Below are 17798 nucleotides of genomic sequence, written 5' to 3'. Positions count from 1 at the left end.
CTCTGCCCAGTAGGGGGCGTATGTATGAAGAATGTGAAAGTGAAAGTTAAAGTGGAGATTGACTGGGCAGGGAGGAGAATTTTATAGTAAAAATTGACTTAAATATTGATCTGTTTTTCACCCACACTTATCAAATCGCTTTGATTTAACCACTAGAGTCTTATGGATTACTTTTATGCTGCCTTTGTGATTTTTGGAGCTTCAAAGTTTGCTCTGTTAAGATGTTAACTGAAACAGCAGAGGGCGCTCTAGCTGCAAAATCTGACGCATGCTCAGTTATTATCTAAACGTTTCAAGCCGCACAATGGGCGGAGATCACTGCTGTTTCCTTCCAAATACCAACTGACCATCAACCCACGGGAAACGGTGCCCGTTTAGAGGGTTTTGTGCGATGTGCCAGGTACGTTCGTTCTCAAACGACCTTTTAACAACCCTCATCTCTAGTTGCATTGTGACTCAGCTTGTTGTAGCTAAGCTTTGCATGCACTATCAGTGAAAATAGTTGGTTGCATGCTGTAATATTCAACAGCGTGTGCTACACTGCGTGCATTCTTACAGTCATGCATGCAAAGGAACTGTTATATTCTGAAAGCAGAGTTGCATTATTTATAATGGTGTAAATGATCATGTTAGGGAAATGTTTCCATCTTGATCATTGTCTTATTAGGTCGGGCATGCATAGATGCATGACTTAAATGACACTAAAATGGCTCAAATCTTATTTTAGCAAAAACAAAATAGTTTGTTTCTAAGATGCAAGATACATAATAATTATGTGTATACACTGTTTTATTATTGATCCCGTTTGGGAAATCTGGGCGCATTAGCAGCCAAACAATAACACCACATACACAACAACAATAGGACATTTAAAAAGTATGCATTATAAATAAAATACACAAGTTATACAATTTATACTCGGTGTACTTTACAGTAAATAGACAAAATGAATACAAAATCAAGAGTAAACATTACATACCATTTTTCAAAAAAAGTATTATATTTTTGTATGTATTGCACATGTAATGATTGTCATATAACATGGTATTTACATGGTACTCGAGGTATTTCAAAGAATACTATGGTCTTTTGTAAAGAAATACACGTGAAGCGGTTTTATAGTTTAAAAAGGGAATGTTGTGCGCAGTGGCGTAGCCAAGGATGGGCCGGGGTGGGCCTGGGCCCACCCAAATTAGACCCAGGCCCACCCAGAATATTAGAGATTATTGTTTGACTTCAAATATATATTTATAAAATAGTTTAAAAATGCATAAATTCTCATTTTTGAAAGTGTTAAAGAACTGTTTGAATGCGCCGCTTCTCTGTTGTTAAGGAAAATTTGGTAAAAAAACAAAGTTTGGGGTGAAACCACCCAAAAGTAATTTCCTGGCTATGCCCTTGATCGTGCATAATAATTTAGAATGAGATATAAATAAAATATGAGCATTTTCATGAGTGAAATGAAGCGCGTGCGTGTTTGTAAATACTGTCTTCACAAGCTGTCTCACCGTTACCAAGGAACGATATCAAGATGTCAACTAGCTAGTTTTGCTAATGTTTTTTAGTGCTTAAAAACGTGTAAAGTTCCACTAAAAATGCTCTGGGTTTGTTAAACAGAGCTTTGTCTGCCTGAACACACTGTTTACACTGAGTTATGTTAGTCAGACAACTGTTAAACAACTGCTCAGTGAAATTAAACACTGCTAAAGTTAGATTAGCAATCATAACAGCTGCTTAATTAATGCTTAATGAGAGAAACTTTTCTGTAAATGTCTTTAAATACCACTGTTTTATGTTCTCATGTAACACTGTGACAAAATGCATGCTGCAACAATAATGTGGGTCTTTTGCATGTGTATTACTAGCAAAAGCTAACGTGGTAGTATTTAGTAGGTTTGGTTTTAACCTCAGGTTATTAAACCTGTAAATAATGTCACTGCTAAAAAAATACTTTATATATATTCATTTATGCCTTTATTTTTTAGTGCTATGCTATGTTAAGTTTGCCTATCTGGACCTGGACTATCACATTGTGCAATACAAATAACTTTTTTAATTCGCATTGTAGGACTTGTGGATCTGGATTACATAAGCATAATGGACTGGCCTTTGACAAGACTTCCCTGCTAAAGGATTTACACCAGCAGTCTTTGATCTGTTTGTCGTAATATTATACAGTCAACTCATGTTGGACCATTGCCATCTCCAAACCAGCATTCATACTTGCAGCAGTTTGTCGCCTCCACTCTGGATTCTGTTGTTGGATTAACACAATCTGAAAATCCACGACCACAGAATCACACGCTGTTCTCTGCCCAGTGTTTGTGTTTTTATGTCTTGTTCTGAGCGGCGGTCCATCGCTGGTCCAACTCTACAAAATCATGGAACCCAATATGGAGTACATTGTCACGCAGGTGACCCAGAAAGAGGTCGGGCGACGGTTTCAAGTGGGACCAGAAATCATAGACTACATCCTGGACAGGCAGAAGTCACATGATCTGGAACACGATCAGACTATGCTGGACAGGATGGTGGACAGTCTAGCGACCTCGTGGGTCAATGCAAGTAATTTCAAGGTGAGGGCTTTTGCACTGTAAGGAACGTGAAGCTTTATCAGTGAAAAGCTCTTTCCCACTTGTAGCTTTGTAGAGTTCGGAAGTTCTCCAAACGTATCATACACTGGGTTTCCATCCAAATGTTTAACATTTTTAAGCGCATTTATAAAAATTCACCTTTGCCTAGTGCATATACTTGTAACACCTTGTCTACACCGGGCGCATCCATTGATGTGACGCGCCACAACAGCTTAAGGGTTTCTACACTGGACTCGTTGAAGTGAACTGTGTAAATGATGTAAAGAAAGCACAGACCAATCAGCTGTGAGCTTGAGGAAGGGTTAAACAGGGAAAATGACCTTTATTTTCAATGGAAAAAGCCTACTTATTCTAAAATTATTATTGTAATGTTATTGTTGCTAAAGCTGCGTAAACGTGGTTAGACACAAAATATTATTTAAACAAGTAGACCAGAGACCAGAAGCATCACGAACTGGCTTTAATGTAGCAGTCAGAAGTTATTTAAATATGTAACAAAGAAAATTCATGGCAAAAAGATTCAAACGTATGATATTTGGTAAGTAAAATTATTTTATTTCAGATGGATGGGATAATAAAGTGGCTGGAGTAGCCCTGCAGTGTGTCATCAATAGAACGGGGCATCTGTTAACTTTCGGGCGCCACGCGATGTGCCACAATAGACACTTCCAGTGTAATCAGCTTCATTGATTATAATGGGATCTATTTGCTTTTGACGCAACACTCGCGTCCGGTGTAGACAGGGTGTAAGCGAATTTTGAGCGAGCTTTTACGCATATCAACCATTCAGGGTTTTTTTAAGCACAAACATAAAAATTGTCAAATTCCATGAATATCTCTTCATGGTCCGCTAGCTGTCCGTTCTTTGTGTGCGCTGAAAATAAAATCTGGTGTTTGTACACAGCCCTGGCTCTGTAAAATGGGAAAATAAACAAAGTGGATTGGACCAATCCACACAACACTATTGCGCGTGCATGAATTTGGGGGACGGCGCTTCTGAAGGAGCACTGAAGGGAGGGGTGTATTTGTTTGGCTGTTGAGTTCAAATATCAACAGTCTTTCTCAGGAATCGTTTACTCCACCTTTAAGCTGCTCACTGAAATTTTTCAATGGGCTCAGTCATCAAGCAATCAGTCCACATTATTTAAACTTTTGAAAGAAATCGTGTTAAATAGCAGAATTCCTGCTGAAGAACTACACTACCCATGATCCTGAAGAGAAAGATCCACCAATCAGAGAATCGCAACAAACAAAGTGCGGCAAAAGAGCTCTGCAGCGACCGCTCACTCCCATGAAGCACTGTGAATGACGCAATCAAATCGCTCTCACTTCACTCTCAAACTATTTAAGAGTGAAGTGAGAGCCTATATATTTGTATATATCTGAATATTTAGTTTGAATTGTTTCTATACTTATAATTAACAACTTCATATCAATCATTTTACATTATTGCATTGTTTTTAGTTTGATTACATCATTTGCAATGTTTCATGAGATTGTAGATCATTCCCTCATTAAAGATGGTAAGTACGCAGTCTTGTACCTTTTGGTTTTTTTGTCCGATTTTTAAATACTTTTTTTGCTTTAAATCAAAGTTTGTAATGTTGTGACTCACCTCAGAGCTGGTTGATTTGGTTCATGGCTTACAACTCTTTTATGAAGGATTTTATGAAATCCCTATGGAAGAATGGGAAATAGAAAAATATACCAGAACCAAGACGGCTGAAAAAGTGGGCGGACACTGTTGTGCTTTATTCACCTCATGCGCCAGATAAACTAGCGCGCAGCCATCTTGGAAATTTTGTCTCGTAGCTTCCGTTCTATCAGTTCTATATAGAGATCTAAGGTGTTGATGTCAAAGTGTAATTAGCTAGCGAAGTGGATATACAAAAACAAACATTTGAGTGACAGAAAAAACACCTCACGAGCATTTTCACAAGCAAAGGAGTGCTGTAGACTCACACCATCAACTCTTGGGGAAAAATACTTTCTGTGCTTCAACACATAATCCATTTTGATCGACTCTTCTCAGTAGCTTTAATACAAACAGGAAGTTAGATGACAAAATTCAGAAGAGCGGAGTGCGGAAAAGGGGCGGGGCAGAATAAGGTGAATGAAATGGAATTGTTGAATTCTTGATTCTGATAGGCTGACACCCCTTCCAAGGGTTTTGTTTATTTATAACTGCACTACTTTGAAGTAGTTCCAGTTTTGTTGACTGCATTACAGTTGCTTATCACTTTTCCACATTTCTTCTGAATTGTTACAAAGTTTCGAAATGGCAACAGCGACTTAGCACTGTTTCAAAGCAAGATACTTTATTGGTTGTGTAAGGAAATGCAATTCTACACAATAGAGCATATCAAAAAAGAACCTAAAAAATATCTTGTGTCTAACACAAGTACATGAGGTTGTACAACATCCTGTAAGTGTAATAACTGACTATGGACCATTCTGCTTCGAATAACCACCCTGCGCGACTCGTGAGCATTGAAGGTGAAGTGTGTCTAATTTCTGCACCACTAGTGGCACTAAGCAGAATTGCAAATATAATGAATGTTTTAAAACAAATTTCACTCCCTGCCAATGTCGGCCAAACAGTTTGGCCCACCCCAAACTCACAGTATTTGTTAGGCCAGTGTTGTTATGTCTAGGGTTGCCAACTTTCTAGCCAGATTCGGGACATTCCAGTGGGGCTCCAGAATGAGATGCTGTGTAAAGGAGGTACACCTAAAAGCTTGTTTACATAGAAAACAATTGAAAAACAGGGCGTGTGGACACAAAAACACATTTGGTGTGAACAGCCCTTAATACGCTTAAAATGAAAACCGCTATAATACAACGTCCAGGCAAAAAAACGAATTTCTATCAATCTTCACTTTTAATAAACGCGACTTTTTGCCAAAAGAACGAAGCTGCAATCAATAAAGAAAGTCAGTATTTTTCTGTGAAGCATTTCCTTCCCCTTAATTAACTTAATCCTTTTCCATTTTTAACTGGCTTCCTGTTAAAAATTTGGGTCAACAGTTTGTAGACAGTAGACTATATGACTAATGTGTTAAAAATAGTATTTTATATTTAGTTTAATAAAACATAGTAATTTTTTATCACTAAAAAATATAATTTGTCTCAGGACATTTCTTAGTAGTAACCATGCAATATAAAGGATTTTTATGGGAGAGAAAATGCTTAACATGAAATAGTGGATTTCTCCTTGGATTACAGCGTCGTTGTTTTGGCAGTAATCAGAATCAGAATGAGCTTTATTGCCAAGTATCCTTACACACACACACACAAGGAATTTGTCATGGTGACAGAAGCTTCCAGTGCCAAGAGAATACAAAAAATATACATATACAACATATACATACAAACATTTGAAATATACATATAAACATATATAAGTAAACAGTGACATAAGAATAAAAAATAAGATACAACAGAATATATAGAGGAAACTACAGTAGGGCAATAATGTTGTTCAAATACATTGTTGGCCAACGGTTTGGGATAATGTACAGATTTTGCTGTTTCAAGAGGAAATTGGTACATTAATTCACCAAAGTGGCTTTACTGATGTAAAAAACAGCACCATCACTATTTGAAAAAAAGTCATTTTTGATCAAATCTAGACAGCAGCCATCACTCCAACACCTTATCCTTGAGTAATCATGATAAATTGATCATTTGGTGCTAGAAAATCACTTGCCATTATATCAAACACAGCTGAAAGATATTTGGTTCATTAAATGAAGATTAACATTGTCTTTGTGTTTGTTTTTGAGTTGCCACAGTATGCAATAGACTGGCATGTCTTAAGGTCAATATTAGATCAAAAATGGCAAAAAAGAAACAGCTTTCTCTAGAAACTCATCAGTCAATCATTGTTTTGAGGAATGAAGGCTATACAATGCTTGAAATTGCCAAAAAACTGAAGATTTCATACAAAGGTGTACACTACAGTCTTCAAAGACAAAGGACAACTGACTCTAACAAGGACAGAAAGAGATGTGGAAGACCAGATGTACAACTAAACAAGAGGATAAGTACATCAGAGTCTCTAGTTTGAGAAATAGATGCCTCACATGTCCTCAGCTGACAGCTTCATTGAATTCTACCCGCTCAACACCAGTTTCATGTACAACAGTAAAGAGAAGACTCAGGGGTGCAGGCCTTATGGGAAGAATTGCAAAGAAAAAGCCACTTTTGAAACAGAAAAACAAAAAGAAAAGGTTGGAGTGGGCAAAGAAACACAGACATTGGACAACAGATAATTGGAAAAGAGTGTTATGGATCTTAACCCCATTGAGCTTTTGTGGGATCACCTAGACTGTAAGGTGTGTGAGAAGTGCCCGACAAGACAGCCACATCTATGGCAAGTGCTACAGGAAGTGTGGGGTGAAATGTCACCTGAGTATCTGGACAAACTGACAGCTAGAATAACAAGGATCTGCAAAGTTGTCATTGCTGCACATGGAAGATTTTTTGATGAGAACTCTTTGAAATAGTTTAAGAAGTTCTGAACATATGTTTAAAATTGTAATAGTAATTTTTCACATTATTAATGTCCTGACTATACATTGTGATCAGTTGAATGCCACTTTGGTGAATAAAAGTACCAATTTCTTTCCATAAGAGCAAATTCTGTACATTATTCCAAAAGTTTGGCCACCAGTGTATATTATATACAGATATACAGTCATGTTCAAGGTGATTTAATGTATTGTGCCGAAGAGGTAGGATATGTCAATAAATATAAATGGAATATAAATATGAATGAATACTTGAATATGCACATGATTGTATTGGTAACTGTTCATAAGGTAAATGGCCCGAGGGAACAAAAATAGTAAATAGTGTTCATCACAAGGGAAATGTAAAAAAATCCAAAAAAGTGTTTGGTACAAAACCTGTACTGTATTGTTCTTTAAAAAAGTGCTGCAATTTTTCTCACTGTCGTTAAGATGAATCTCTCTTCCAGAACGAGCCCTGAAATATGCAATGTAATGTAATGTCACGAATTACTGGTGTTTTTTGAAATCACAATGGTGCTAAACAATTATCATGCACTCGAATGCTATATACCGCTCAAGTGTTACGTCCGTGTAATGTTTAACAGCCAATATCTCGCACAACTCACTTGAAAGGTGCGTTTCAGGTCCATTTTCCTGATTTGTGAAACACTCTTGGCAGTTTGGGTGTGCAACGTGATCTCATGAGAACTCGTATGTACCCTTACGTAAAGTTTGGTTCAAGCAAACATACATTCTCTTACGTTTGCATAGACACCGAAACTTACAATAGATATATATATTTTTTGATTTTCTCCCCAATTTGGAATGCCCAATTCCCAATGTGCTCTAAGTCCTCGTGGTGGCATAGTGACTCGCCTCAGTCTGGGTGGCGGAGGTTGAATCTCAGTTGCCTCCGCGTCTGAGACTGTCAATCCGCGCATCTTATCACGTGGCTTGTTGAGCCCGTTACCGCAGAGACATAGCGCGTATGGAGGCTTCACACTACTCTCCGCGGCATCCATGCACAACTCATCACGCGCCCCACTGAGAGCGAGAACCACATTATAGCGACCATGAGGAGGTTACCCCATGTGACTCTACCCTCCCTAGCAACCGGGCCAGTTTGGTTGCTTAGGAGACCTGGCTGGAGTCACTCAGCACGCCCTGGATTCGAACTCAAAAAAATTGACATTTGGGGGCAGTGGTGGCTCAGCAGTTAAGGCTCTGGGTTACTGATCAGAAGGTTGGGGGTTCAAGCCCCAGTACTGCCAAGATGCCACTGTTGGGCCCTTGAGCAAGGCCCTTGACCCCATCTGCTCCAGGGGTGCCATATCATGGCTGACCCCGTGCTCTGACCCCAGCTTAGCTGGGATATGTGGAAAAAAAGAATTTCACTGTATATGTGCAAAATGTATAATGTAATAAATATTATTATTATTATTAACTCAGGGGTGGTAGCCAGCGTCTTTACTTGCTGAGCAACCCAGACCCCCCGAAACTTACAATATTGACATATTGGCAGCATGTAAACATCATCATTTTACGTATTAACACCTATAGATACTTACAAATGTTTGAATTGATTAATATTGAATAATTCATAGAATTAATCAGTTAAATAAATGTAATTTATAATCAAAGAGATTAGTTAAATGCCATCACATTTATTTAATGCAGTTGACATTATATGACATTTTATCGGTTTCATTCAGTTCTGCCCTATACGTTTTAAAGGATTACATCACTTTAACCAAGATTAAACTTTAAAATGTTAAAATGAATAAAAACTCTTTAATCGTTTAATCATTTATTAAACATTTAATTTATTTTTGTTTGCCATGCGACACAAAAGTAGTTTTCAGAATATGCCAAAAAACTAAATAAACCACAAAAAGCACCATAAAACAACAATAAAATTAATCCATACATTTGTTAGCTATAATCCAAATCTTCAGACTGCTTTCTGTGAAGTACAGACCCAAATTCAAGCCTTGTATTCAACGATCTCCATCTCCATCCGCCGTGGCGTCGTCGCGCTCACTGTAACCGCCAACATGTGTTGGTTTCGTTTTCAAAATTAAAAAATTGCCGCCTCAAACATTACGATCAGCAGTTTTACGGCAGTGATGTCGAATGCTCATTGGCTCTCAAGTGTCTCGTGACCGTTTGTGACTGCCGTATACTGCGATGTATATGTTTGAATGAGATATGACAGCGCTGTTATGAAGTGCATCAGGAGAAGATTTACAGCAATTAATAATTTAAATCCTTCTCTCCACCTCACACAAATCTATTGTATGCCATCAGGGAGAACATCAGATGCAGCGCATCGCCCTTTGGACTACTTTTGTACTCAATTTGGCCATTTTTCTGAATAAATTATTGTGATTACATTTATCTGCCTGCTATGTGTTTTATATGTTTAATAAATGGTTATGGTTAGGTTTAAGAGTAGGTGTGGGATTAGCGGCTGTAAAATATATATAAATGAATATATTTTAACAAAAATGATTGCTACTGTACATTAATCTACTTGTTACGTGTTTTTATATTGTTGAAATGTGGTCATGTTTAGAGGTAGGGTTAAGGGATCTAAAATATCTATAAAACATTAAAAATTTACAAATATATTTATAATCGATTCGCGTATTCAAATATAGTTGTAATGGATTTGTCAATATTTTACGTTTCTAAAGCTGTAAATATGTAAAAATGTTACGTTTTAGATGCTTTCAAATGTCCATATTGTCCATTTTAGTGTCTATTCAAACGTAAAACGTACATTTAATGTTACAAAAATTGACATACAAATAGCTACATATATTAATGAGATCAGGCTGGGGTGTGAGACACTAAAATACGGGACAAACGGCATCCCGTATGGATTTCATACAGAACGCAACTTTGTTTCCTCAAATACGAGACGATTCTGAATTATACGGGACAGTTGGCAACCCTAGTTATGTCTGCCAAGTCAGGTCGCTCAAGCAATAACACAATTCTGTGGTGCAGAAATGACGTTTAACCTTTAATTTTCAAAAATTCAACAGTCCATTCTCAATTTTTCCATACTTCAATAACTCACTTATGTACCAGAAAAACCTAATCCTGGTGTGTATTTTTAACTTTTTAAAGTTTTTCCACAACACTGGTTGACACAACTCTTTCAAACATCACACTTTGAATTGGGGAATGTTGACACAGTGGAAATGATTGTTGATTTGAAGGATGATAAAAGCATTTGTTTTCATTTCAGAAAGAAGAGTGGGTCACTCCCATTCAGGCTTGAGTTTTGACAATACTTCTCATTTGATGCCGTTCTGTTCAAGTGGCAACTCTGGTTTATAATTTCAAAGGACAGCAGTTTCGGGTGACAGAGAATTTGTAGTTTGTTCTAACAGACATCAAAAATCTCCATTTCAGAGATAAAATCGGTGACCTGAGAGAGTCATTGTCAGCTAGAAAATGCATTGGGGGGTCGTGGGTAGCTTAGCAAGCAAAGATGCTGACTGTCACCCCTGGAGAGTTCGAATACAGGGTGTGCTGAGTGACTCCAGCCAGTTCTCCTAAGCAACCAAATTGGCCCAGTTGCTAGGGAGGGTAGAGTCACATGGGGTAACCTCCTCGTGGTCACTATAATGTGGTTCTCGCTATCGGTGGGGCAGGTGATGAGTCGTGTGTGGATGCCGCGGAGAATAGCTTGAAGCCTCCACATGCGCTATGTCTCCGCGGTAACGCGCTCAACAAGCCACATTACAAGATGCGCAGATTGACGGTCTCAGACGCGGAGGCAACTGAGATTCGTCCTCCGCCATCCGGATTGAGGAGAGTCACTACGCCACCACGAGGACTTAGAGTGCATTGGGAATTGGGCATTCCAAATTGGGGAGAAAAAGAGGAGGAAAAAAAAAGAAAACAAAAAGGAAAAGAAAATGCATTAGGAGGTTTTTGATTGTGGCAGTGACTTCTTGTCGACTATAATGTGGCGTTGTGTTTTTTAGTGTTAAAGGAATAGTTCACCCAAAAACGAAAACTATGGCATTACTCACGCTCATGTTGTACCAAACTCTACTGTTATTTTTCCATGGAAAACAAAAATGAAATTTTTTGGAACCAGACTTTAAATATAACACCATATCAAGTCATATGGACTACTTTAATGACACTTTTATGGTACTTTTTTCACACTTTTCCTTTTTTACTCTTTTTTTTTTTCCATTTTTCACCCAACTTGGAATGCCCAATTCCCAGTGTGCTTTTTTAAGTCCTTGTGGTCGTGTAGTGATTCACCTCAATCTGGGTTGCGGAGGATGAATCCCAGTTGCCTCCAAGTCTGAGACCATCAACCCGTGTATCTTATCATTTGTCTTGTTGAGTGCGTTGCCATGGAGACATAGCGCGTGTGGAGGCTTCACGCCACCCACCATGGCATCCGCGCTCAACTCACCATGTGCCCCACCGAGAACGAACCACATTATAGCGACCATGAGGAGGTTACCCCATGTGACTCTATCCTCCCTAGCAACCGGGCCAATTTGGTTGCTTAGGAGACCTGACTGGAGTCACTCAGCACGCCCTGGGATTCGAACTAGCGAACTCCAGGGGTGGTAGCCAGCATATTTTACCACTGAGCTACCCAGGCCCCCTGTCTTTAATTTTGTAAGATAAATTAGATCTTCTTCTTCTTCTTTTGGCTGCTTCCGTTAGGGGTCGCCAAAGCGGACTATACATGATCTGCATTTTTGACTTGGCACAGGTTTTACACCGGATAAGATAAATTAGATCTAATGGGACAATTTCGAGGTAATGCATCAAACTCAACAAAAAAATTCCATTATTTTTGCATGTTACACGTGGATGCATCCACATGATCAGGGAATTTCTGTCGGCTGTATGTTTAAGTGTCTGTTGTTTGAACTGCATTCAAACTACAGTGTTAAACTGTAAATAAATGATTATTCAGCATCTGACACTGCAGCTGTTTCTTCTGGTATATGAACGTTTTCTCTGAACATCTGCTGCTAGATTTCACCCATGACAAGCCTGTAACTAAACACATCTGAACAGCAACTGAAAAATGTTCCATTGTAATTGACAGTGACATCGTAAATAGCTAAGTTGTGAAAGACATTGACAAAGACAGTTTTAAAGAAAACGATTTTTTTGACATATTCTGACATTTGGTTTTTATCCTACATATCCTACACAATGATGTTCAAGTAAAATGGGATATTTTGTGTCTTTTGTACAGCTCATTTAGTGGTCTTTTTGAAATCAATATTTATATTCTCAGAACATCACAAGCACAACTGGACTTGAGGTGTTATTATACCGACACTACTTCCTGTCAGTGGGCAGCTTTCTGGCAGACGTCTATAGGATTTGTGATGCATTACAATAACATCCTTCCTGCATTGATTAAACAGTAAATGGTTGTATGTATGAAATATTCAGTGCTGTCTTTGATTGTTGAGTGTCTTGAGGTTCTGCGCAGGCATGTTTAAGTGATCACAGATATTCACACATACTGCTTCGTATTCAAGATCCGTGCTAGACAGCACATGCATGTGACATGACACCTTGAATGAGAATACTGTGTTGACTACAGTCGTAATGATGTTTAAATCAGTGGCTCTTAACTGGTTTTATTTTTGTACCAAGTTTTTGCAATCCAAACGCTTCAGTCAGTATGTTTTCATGCACTTTAAAAGTTCAGTTTCCATCAGACTAAAACAATAATTCGTCATGTAAGCTGTTTAGCTCGACTGAAGTTGTAGCAGATAGACTAACAGATAATGCAATTTTAGCTCGGCTTCATCCTGCATGTATACATGTTAATTGGACCTCAGTTGGCCTCGCCGTTTTGTGTGCGCTCCAAAAGAAGAAATATATATCACAAAATCGATCACGCATTGTCATGTATACTTGTACAGACAGATGAAGACTGTAGCTTAACTATGCAAAGACCTGCTGTAGCTCGATTATAACTGTGCATGGAAACACACTGACCGTTTGTTTCTCGCCGCTTTCTGTGTTTGTGGCTGACATTCTGTGCATTGCTCGTGACACACAATGGTTGATCCTGTCTTGGCTTTGTTGGAATTATTTTAGTTAGCGCAGCAAAAATAGAAAAACATATCTGGCCATATGTTCTGTTACATACTCAATATTAATCGCTTAAGCTCAGATTGGCGGGCCAACGAGAAAACATTTTTTATTAGTCTTGACCAACACAAAATAGGTTTCGTTTGGAAGCTTAGAAACTCTACTTACAATGCATGTAGGCATTATGACCAAAACTGAACAAGGGCTTTGCTGCAAAAAAATCTGAAGTGTTCCGTTTTAATAATTGCTTAAAAATGTTGCACGTTAAATGTTATTGTAATCAGTAAATCATATGTCTTTGGAAAGCTTTCAAAGAGTAGAATACAACCAGCTTATTTGTCACAGATAAAAATATAGCAAGTAATAGTTTGTCTTTAAAATACATGTTTCAGTTGAACAGGTGTTGCTCATATGCTGCGTTTTCACTTATAATCGGATGCATAGATCATTAGATAATCCGCATGAAGCACAATGTGCACACAGATCTGGCTATCTGGCATCTTACTATCTGGCTACAAACACATTAGCTTTCCTGGATCAGATGATGTTATTGGAAGCATCATAGAACGCTAAACCAATCGGATTGGGTTCAGATTGCTCCAACCAGTGGTGATAGTCCTCCATATTTGGGCAGACAGCCATGTGATCAATCACTCTAATTACATATGGCCACCAGGAGATGGCGCCAAGTACATGACACAGACTCAGTGATGACTCAAATGGCACAGAATGAAACTCACTCATTCTGTGAAATCTCATGACTAAAATCATGTCTGCATGCTATGCAAACAAGTCATTGTTGTGTTTGCATGTGTAATTAGTTCTTATGTACAATTATTATGTTTTATTTGTTAGGAGAGGCTTTTGGACACTTGGAGATGTATTTGATAAATTATATTTATAATGCTATAACTTTTGATTGCTTTGTCGTATCAACACAACATTTTACTCAGTTACAGGTAACATGATTGGGAACAAAACAAAAGCTTGATTACACCCTGAGATCAAATCAGAAAAATAAACAAAAAGTTAATTTTTGACCCATATAGCGGTTTCTTAGGCTTAGAGTCTCAGAATGTATTATAATCTATATCATTAAAACATTTGAAAAGTTTTCTTTACAATGATACCAAACACTTGACCCTTCTTGTTTTTTTGTTTTTTTTGTCGAGTTATAAGTCTTTAATTTTGGGTATGCCACTGAAACAGGAAGTCTTTAAAAACACCCTCAGAGCTAAAAGTGTTAAAGATGCACTCAGTAATATTCGTTCACTAAATTAAGTGTTTGGAGTGACTTGCGTTGAACTAGATAAAGGTTTAGATAAGAATTAGTTGAATTCAGTAGCGAATCATATTACACTTGTGTTACTCAGCAACAACCTTATCTTCTGACACCTACAGAGAGAGCATGTACAGTATCTGTGTGAGCTTCAGTGGACGCTAAACATTATATTTCTGCAGAAAAATGAATGATGATTCACCCAAGAATATTAATACATTTCAACTGTAGCACGCTGACTCTGAGTAACAGTGATTGGGGTATTTATAGACTGATAGTTATCTAACGGTTATGTTAGCGGATTCATGGATGATATATATGGAAAAGTACTTATTTATCTGTTTATGCTATATTAGTAGTCCTTTTGTGTTTGAAACTTAAAGCTCAAGTGTGTAATTTCAAACAGAATCAGAAGTTTTTTGTTTCAAATTGTTTTCCTGAACGCTCCCCATGTCTACCATTGGGCAGAGCTGTATCCCAAATGACCCACTACACCAGGGGCACCAGAACCAGGTTCGAGCAAGCTTTTCATAACATCAAATCACTTTCTGAATCAACTGGTTCAAGAGCTTTGTGTTAGCCATCATTACTGTAAACAGTATCACACCTATCTCAAAGGAATACTAATTTCACCCAGGGTAACTAAAAAATAAACCCATGTCATAACATAAAACGACATAATTAACATTAAGCAGTACTTAAAACATAACTATAACCCCCAAAATCTTTAAAATGTTAATTAATAACACCCCCAAACAGTCCCCAAAACCTGCACAGATATACCTCATTAATTATGCAATGACAACAGCCAATAGGAAGTCCTCAAGCATAAACAACAACAACATACGTTAAAGTACATTCCTGCTAAGAACTATAATTCAGTGTAGTTTTAGCATCTGATATTCATTTAAATAGGTAAACGTGCCATTTTGCCCTTTGCACCAAGAAAAGTGAAAATGTGCAGACGTCTGATCGATATATATATATTTTTTATAAATTGGCCATATTTACTGTGGAATATTGTTGTGATGATGTCACGACCACCCCAGTTTGCCAACCCCCCACCAACTACACTTCAAAACTTGTTCCGGCGCCGGTGCACTACACACTATGCACTCGGTCATCTAGTGTTTGAATTTTCGAAATGTAGCACTGTCCTAATTGGCCTAATTGAAACACAATTTTTTTTTTACTACACTTACTTTTTTACTATTTGCTGTTTTTCAGCTGATGGAAGTGACGTTTCAAACGCACGCTGTGCGCTGCCACTAGCTTTAGCGTGTTAGCCAAATTCAGTTCAAAACTTACATGTCAAATATTGAACATATTCACACAAGTGTTCAACTTACATTTGTAAGGTGCTGTTTTCACTAAAGTTTTGCTAGTTGCTACATTCTCCATTATTTACAATTGTTTCTTTTTGTTGCATTTTCAGTGTTAAGATACTACTCGCACTACTTGCATTACAAAATGGTGTAGTATAGTGCAGAAGTATGCATAATTTAGACAAAAGCTGGGTCCCAAACGACACACTATATACTTACAAATTATACTATGCACTACCATGTACTGTATGCATTTTAAAAATGTAGTATCGTCCCAAATGGAACACTTAACTGTTTTACTACACGAAAGCAGTCGCCATTTAACAGCTGGCGGAAGTGACATGTCAAACACACGTGATGTGTTGCCGCTAGCTTAGATTTAGCGTGTTAGCCAACCTCAGTTAAACAGTTGTATCTTAAACAACGTACATATTCACACAGCTTGGGGTGACGGTAAAGCATTCAACTCACATTGGTAAGGTGCTGTTTTCACTGAAGTTTTGCTAGCTGTTACATTCACCATTATTTACAATTGTTTCATCCAACCAGCAATGCAGCCAGGTAACTCCGCCCCTTCCGCTGTGTAGAGCAAGCCGCGAGTTCATGGAGTACACTCCGTTTTGACGGTTGAAAAAGTGCATCATCCGGGTACTTAAAGTACACTTCTTTTTGCTGCGTTTTCAGTGTTAACATACTGCTCGCACTGCTTACACTACAAAATGGTGTAGAGTGGTGCAGAAGTGTGCGGTTTGGGATGCACCTATAGATAACTATTTAATTTGTCTAGTTGTGTGTGTGTGTGTTGGGGGGGGGCAATTGCAATTGGTCAGTATGCTATTGACCACAATTATTTTTAGTCTGTGTAGCAGTTTCAGTTGTTAACAGAGAAGATTTTAAGAGTGTTTGTGGCATCACCTTGTTCTTTGCACCGCTACAGTCCTTTATCAAACGTTTAACAGCACACAAACGCCTGAGCTCCAGCAGCCAATCAGAACGCTCGTCCCACAGCTGTCCTGGAAACCTAGTGTCTCTGGTGAGAGTAATCACCCCACTCTCTGTAATGAGGACAGGGGTCCCACCGCAGCCCGGGGACTTCTTATTTTACCTCACACACACACAGAGTCGCACTTGAAATGAAATTAATGGAATAATCATGTTAATTGATAACGTGTGTGTAAATGTTGTTGTGATAAACACAAGCTGTAATTTAAATATGATATATGTGCAGTATATATCAAAAACTTGCAAAGTCGTTCACACTTCCTTTAAACATTTATCTGTACATCTGGTCCAAAAATTGTTCCATAGCCCAAACTAGTTAGTGTAGGTGATGCCGTGTTAGTAAGGTGGTAGCAGGGATGTTCTCACTATGCGTTCAGTGGACATCCCAAGACAAGTCAGGTGTAGGGGAACAGCCAATGGCTTCATAAGTCTGGATGGTGCTTACAATGATGGTAACGGTGCATGTCTGATATGTTTTGCTTGTTTGATTCTTTAGGTTCCACTCTCTTGTTATCAACGACTATTTCCCAAAAAACTGCTCTTATTTTGGTGAATATGTGATCATTTTTGTCCATTACCCATAATCCCCTGCTGCTTGGATTTGCATATTGTGTCTGACCAGCAAAAAAAAAGACATTTACAGTACGGGTTTGACATTGAAATGCCAGTTAATGCCTTTTGTAATGTGAGTGATTATAATTTAATCCAAATGTTACATGTTCATGTATAACTGAGTAAATCTGTTTCTGTTGTTTTTTTAAGGTGGCACTGCTGGGAATGGATATAGTTTCTGCTTTAGTGACGAGACTACAGGAACGCTTCAAAACACACATAGGAACAGGTAAAACCTTTTAATAAAGTTAAAATTACATTTAAACATCAAAAATACAAGTTGAACTATTAAAATGGACACTTTTACACTTTTTTGTTTAAATAATACAAAGTTGAGTGTAAAGTTTGTCATTTGATTAATAATTAA

At 38.0% G+C, this 17798-nt stretch overlaps 1 protein-coding gene across 1 annotated transcript in view; it reads left to right on the top strand.

The window, feature by feature from the left end:
* Positions 1-311: 311 nt before the first annotated feature.
* LOC127426524 (CLIP-associating protein 1-like) overlaps positions 312-17798 on the top strand; it is a 110599-nt gene continuing 93112 nt past the window's right edge. Inside the window, exons 1-3 of the mRNA XM_051673390.1 lie at positions 312-400; positions 2069-2576; positions 17582-17660. Coding sequence (XP_051529350.1) covers positions 2382-2576; positions 17582-17660 — 274 coding nt within the window. The 5' untranslated portion in view covers positions 312-400; positions 2069-2381. The remainder of the gene's footprint in view (positions 401-2068; positions 2577-17581; positions 17661-17798) is intronic.

This window comes from Myxocyprinus asiaticus, chromosome 35, assembly GCF_019703515.2.
Source record: "Myxocyprinus asiaticus isolate MX2 ecotype Aquarium Trade chromosome 35, UBuf_Myxa_2, whole genome shotgun sequence".
Classification (NCBI taxonomy): domain Eukaryota; kingdom Metazoa; phylum Chordata; class Actinopteri; order Cypriniformes; family Catostomidae; genus Myxocyprinus; species Myxocyprinus asiaticus.
The sequence above is the reverse complement of the archived record's forward strand: the minus strand, read 5'-3'. Positions and strand labels throughout refer to the sequence as shown.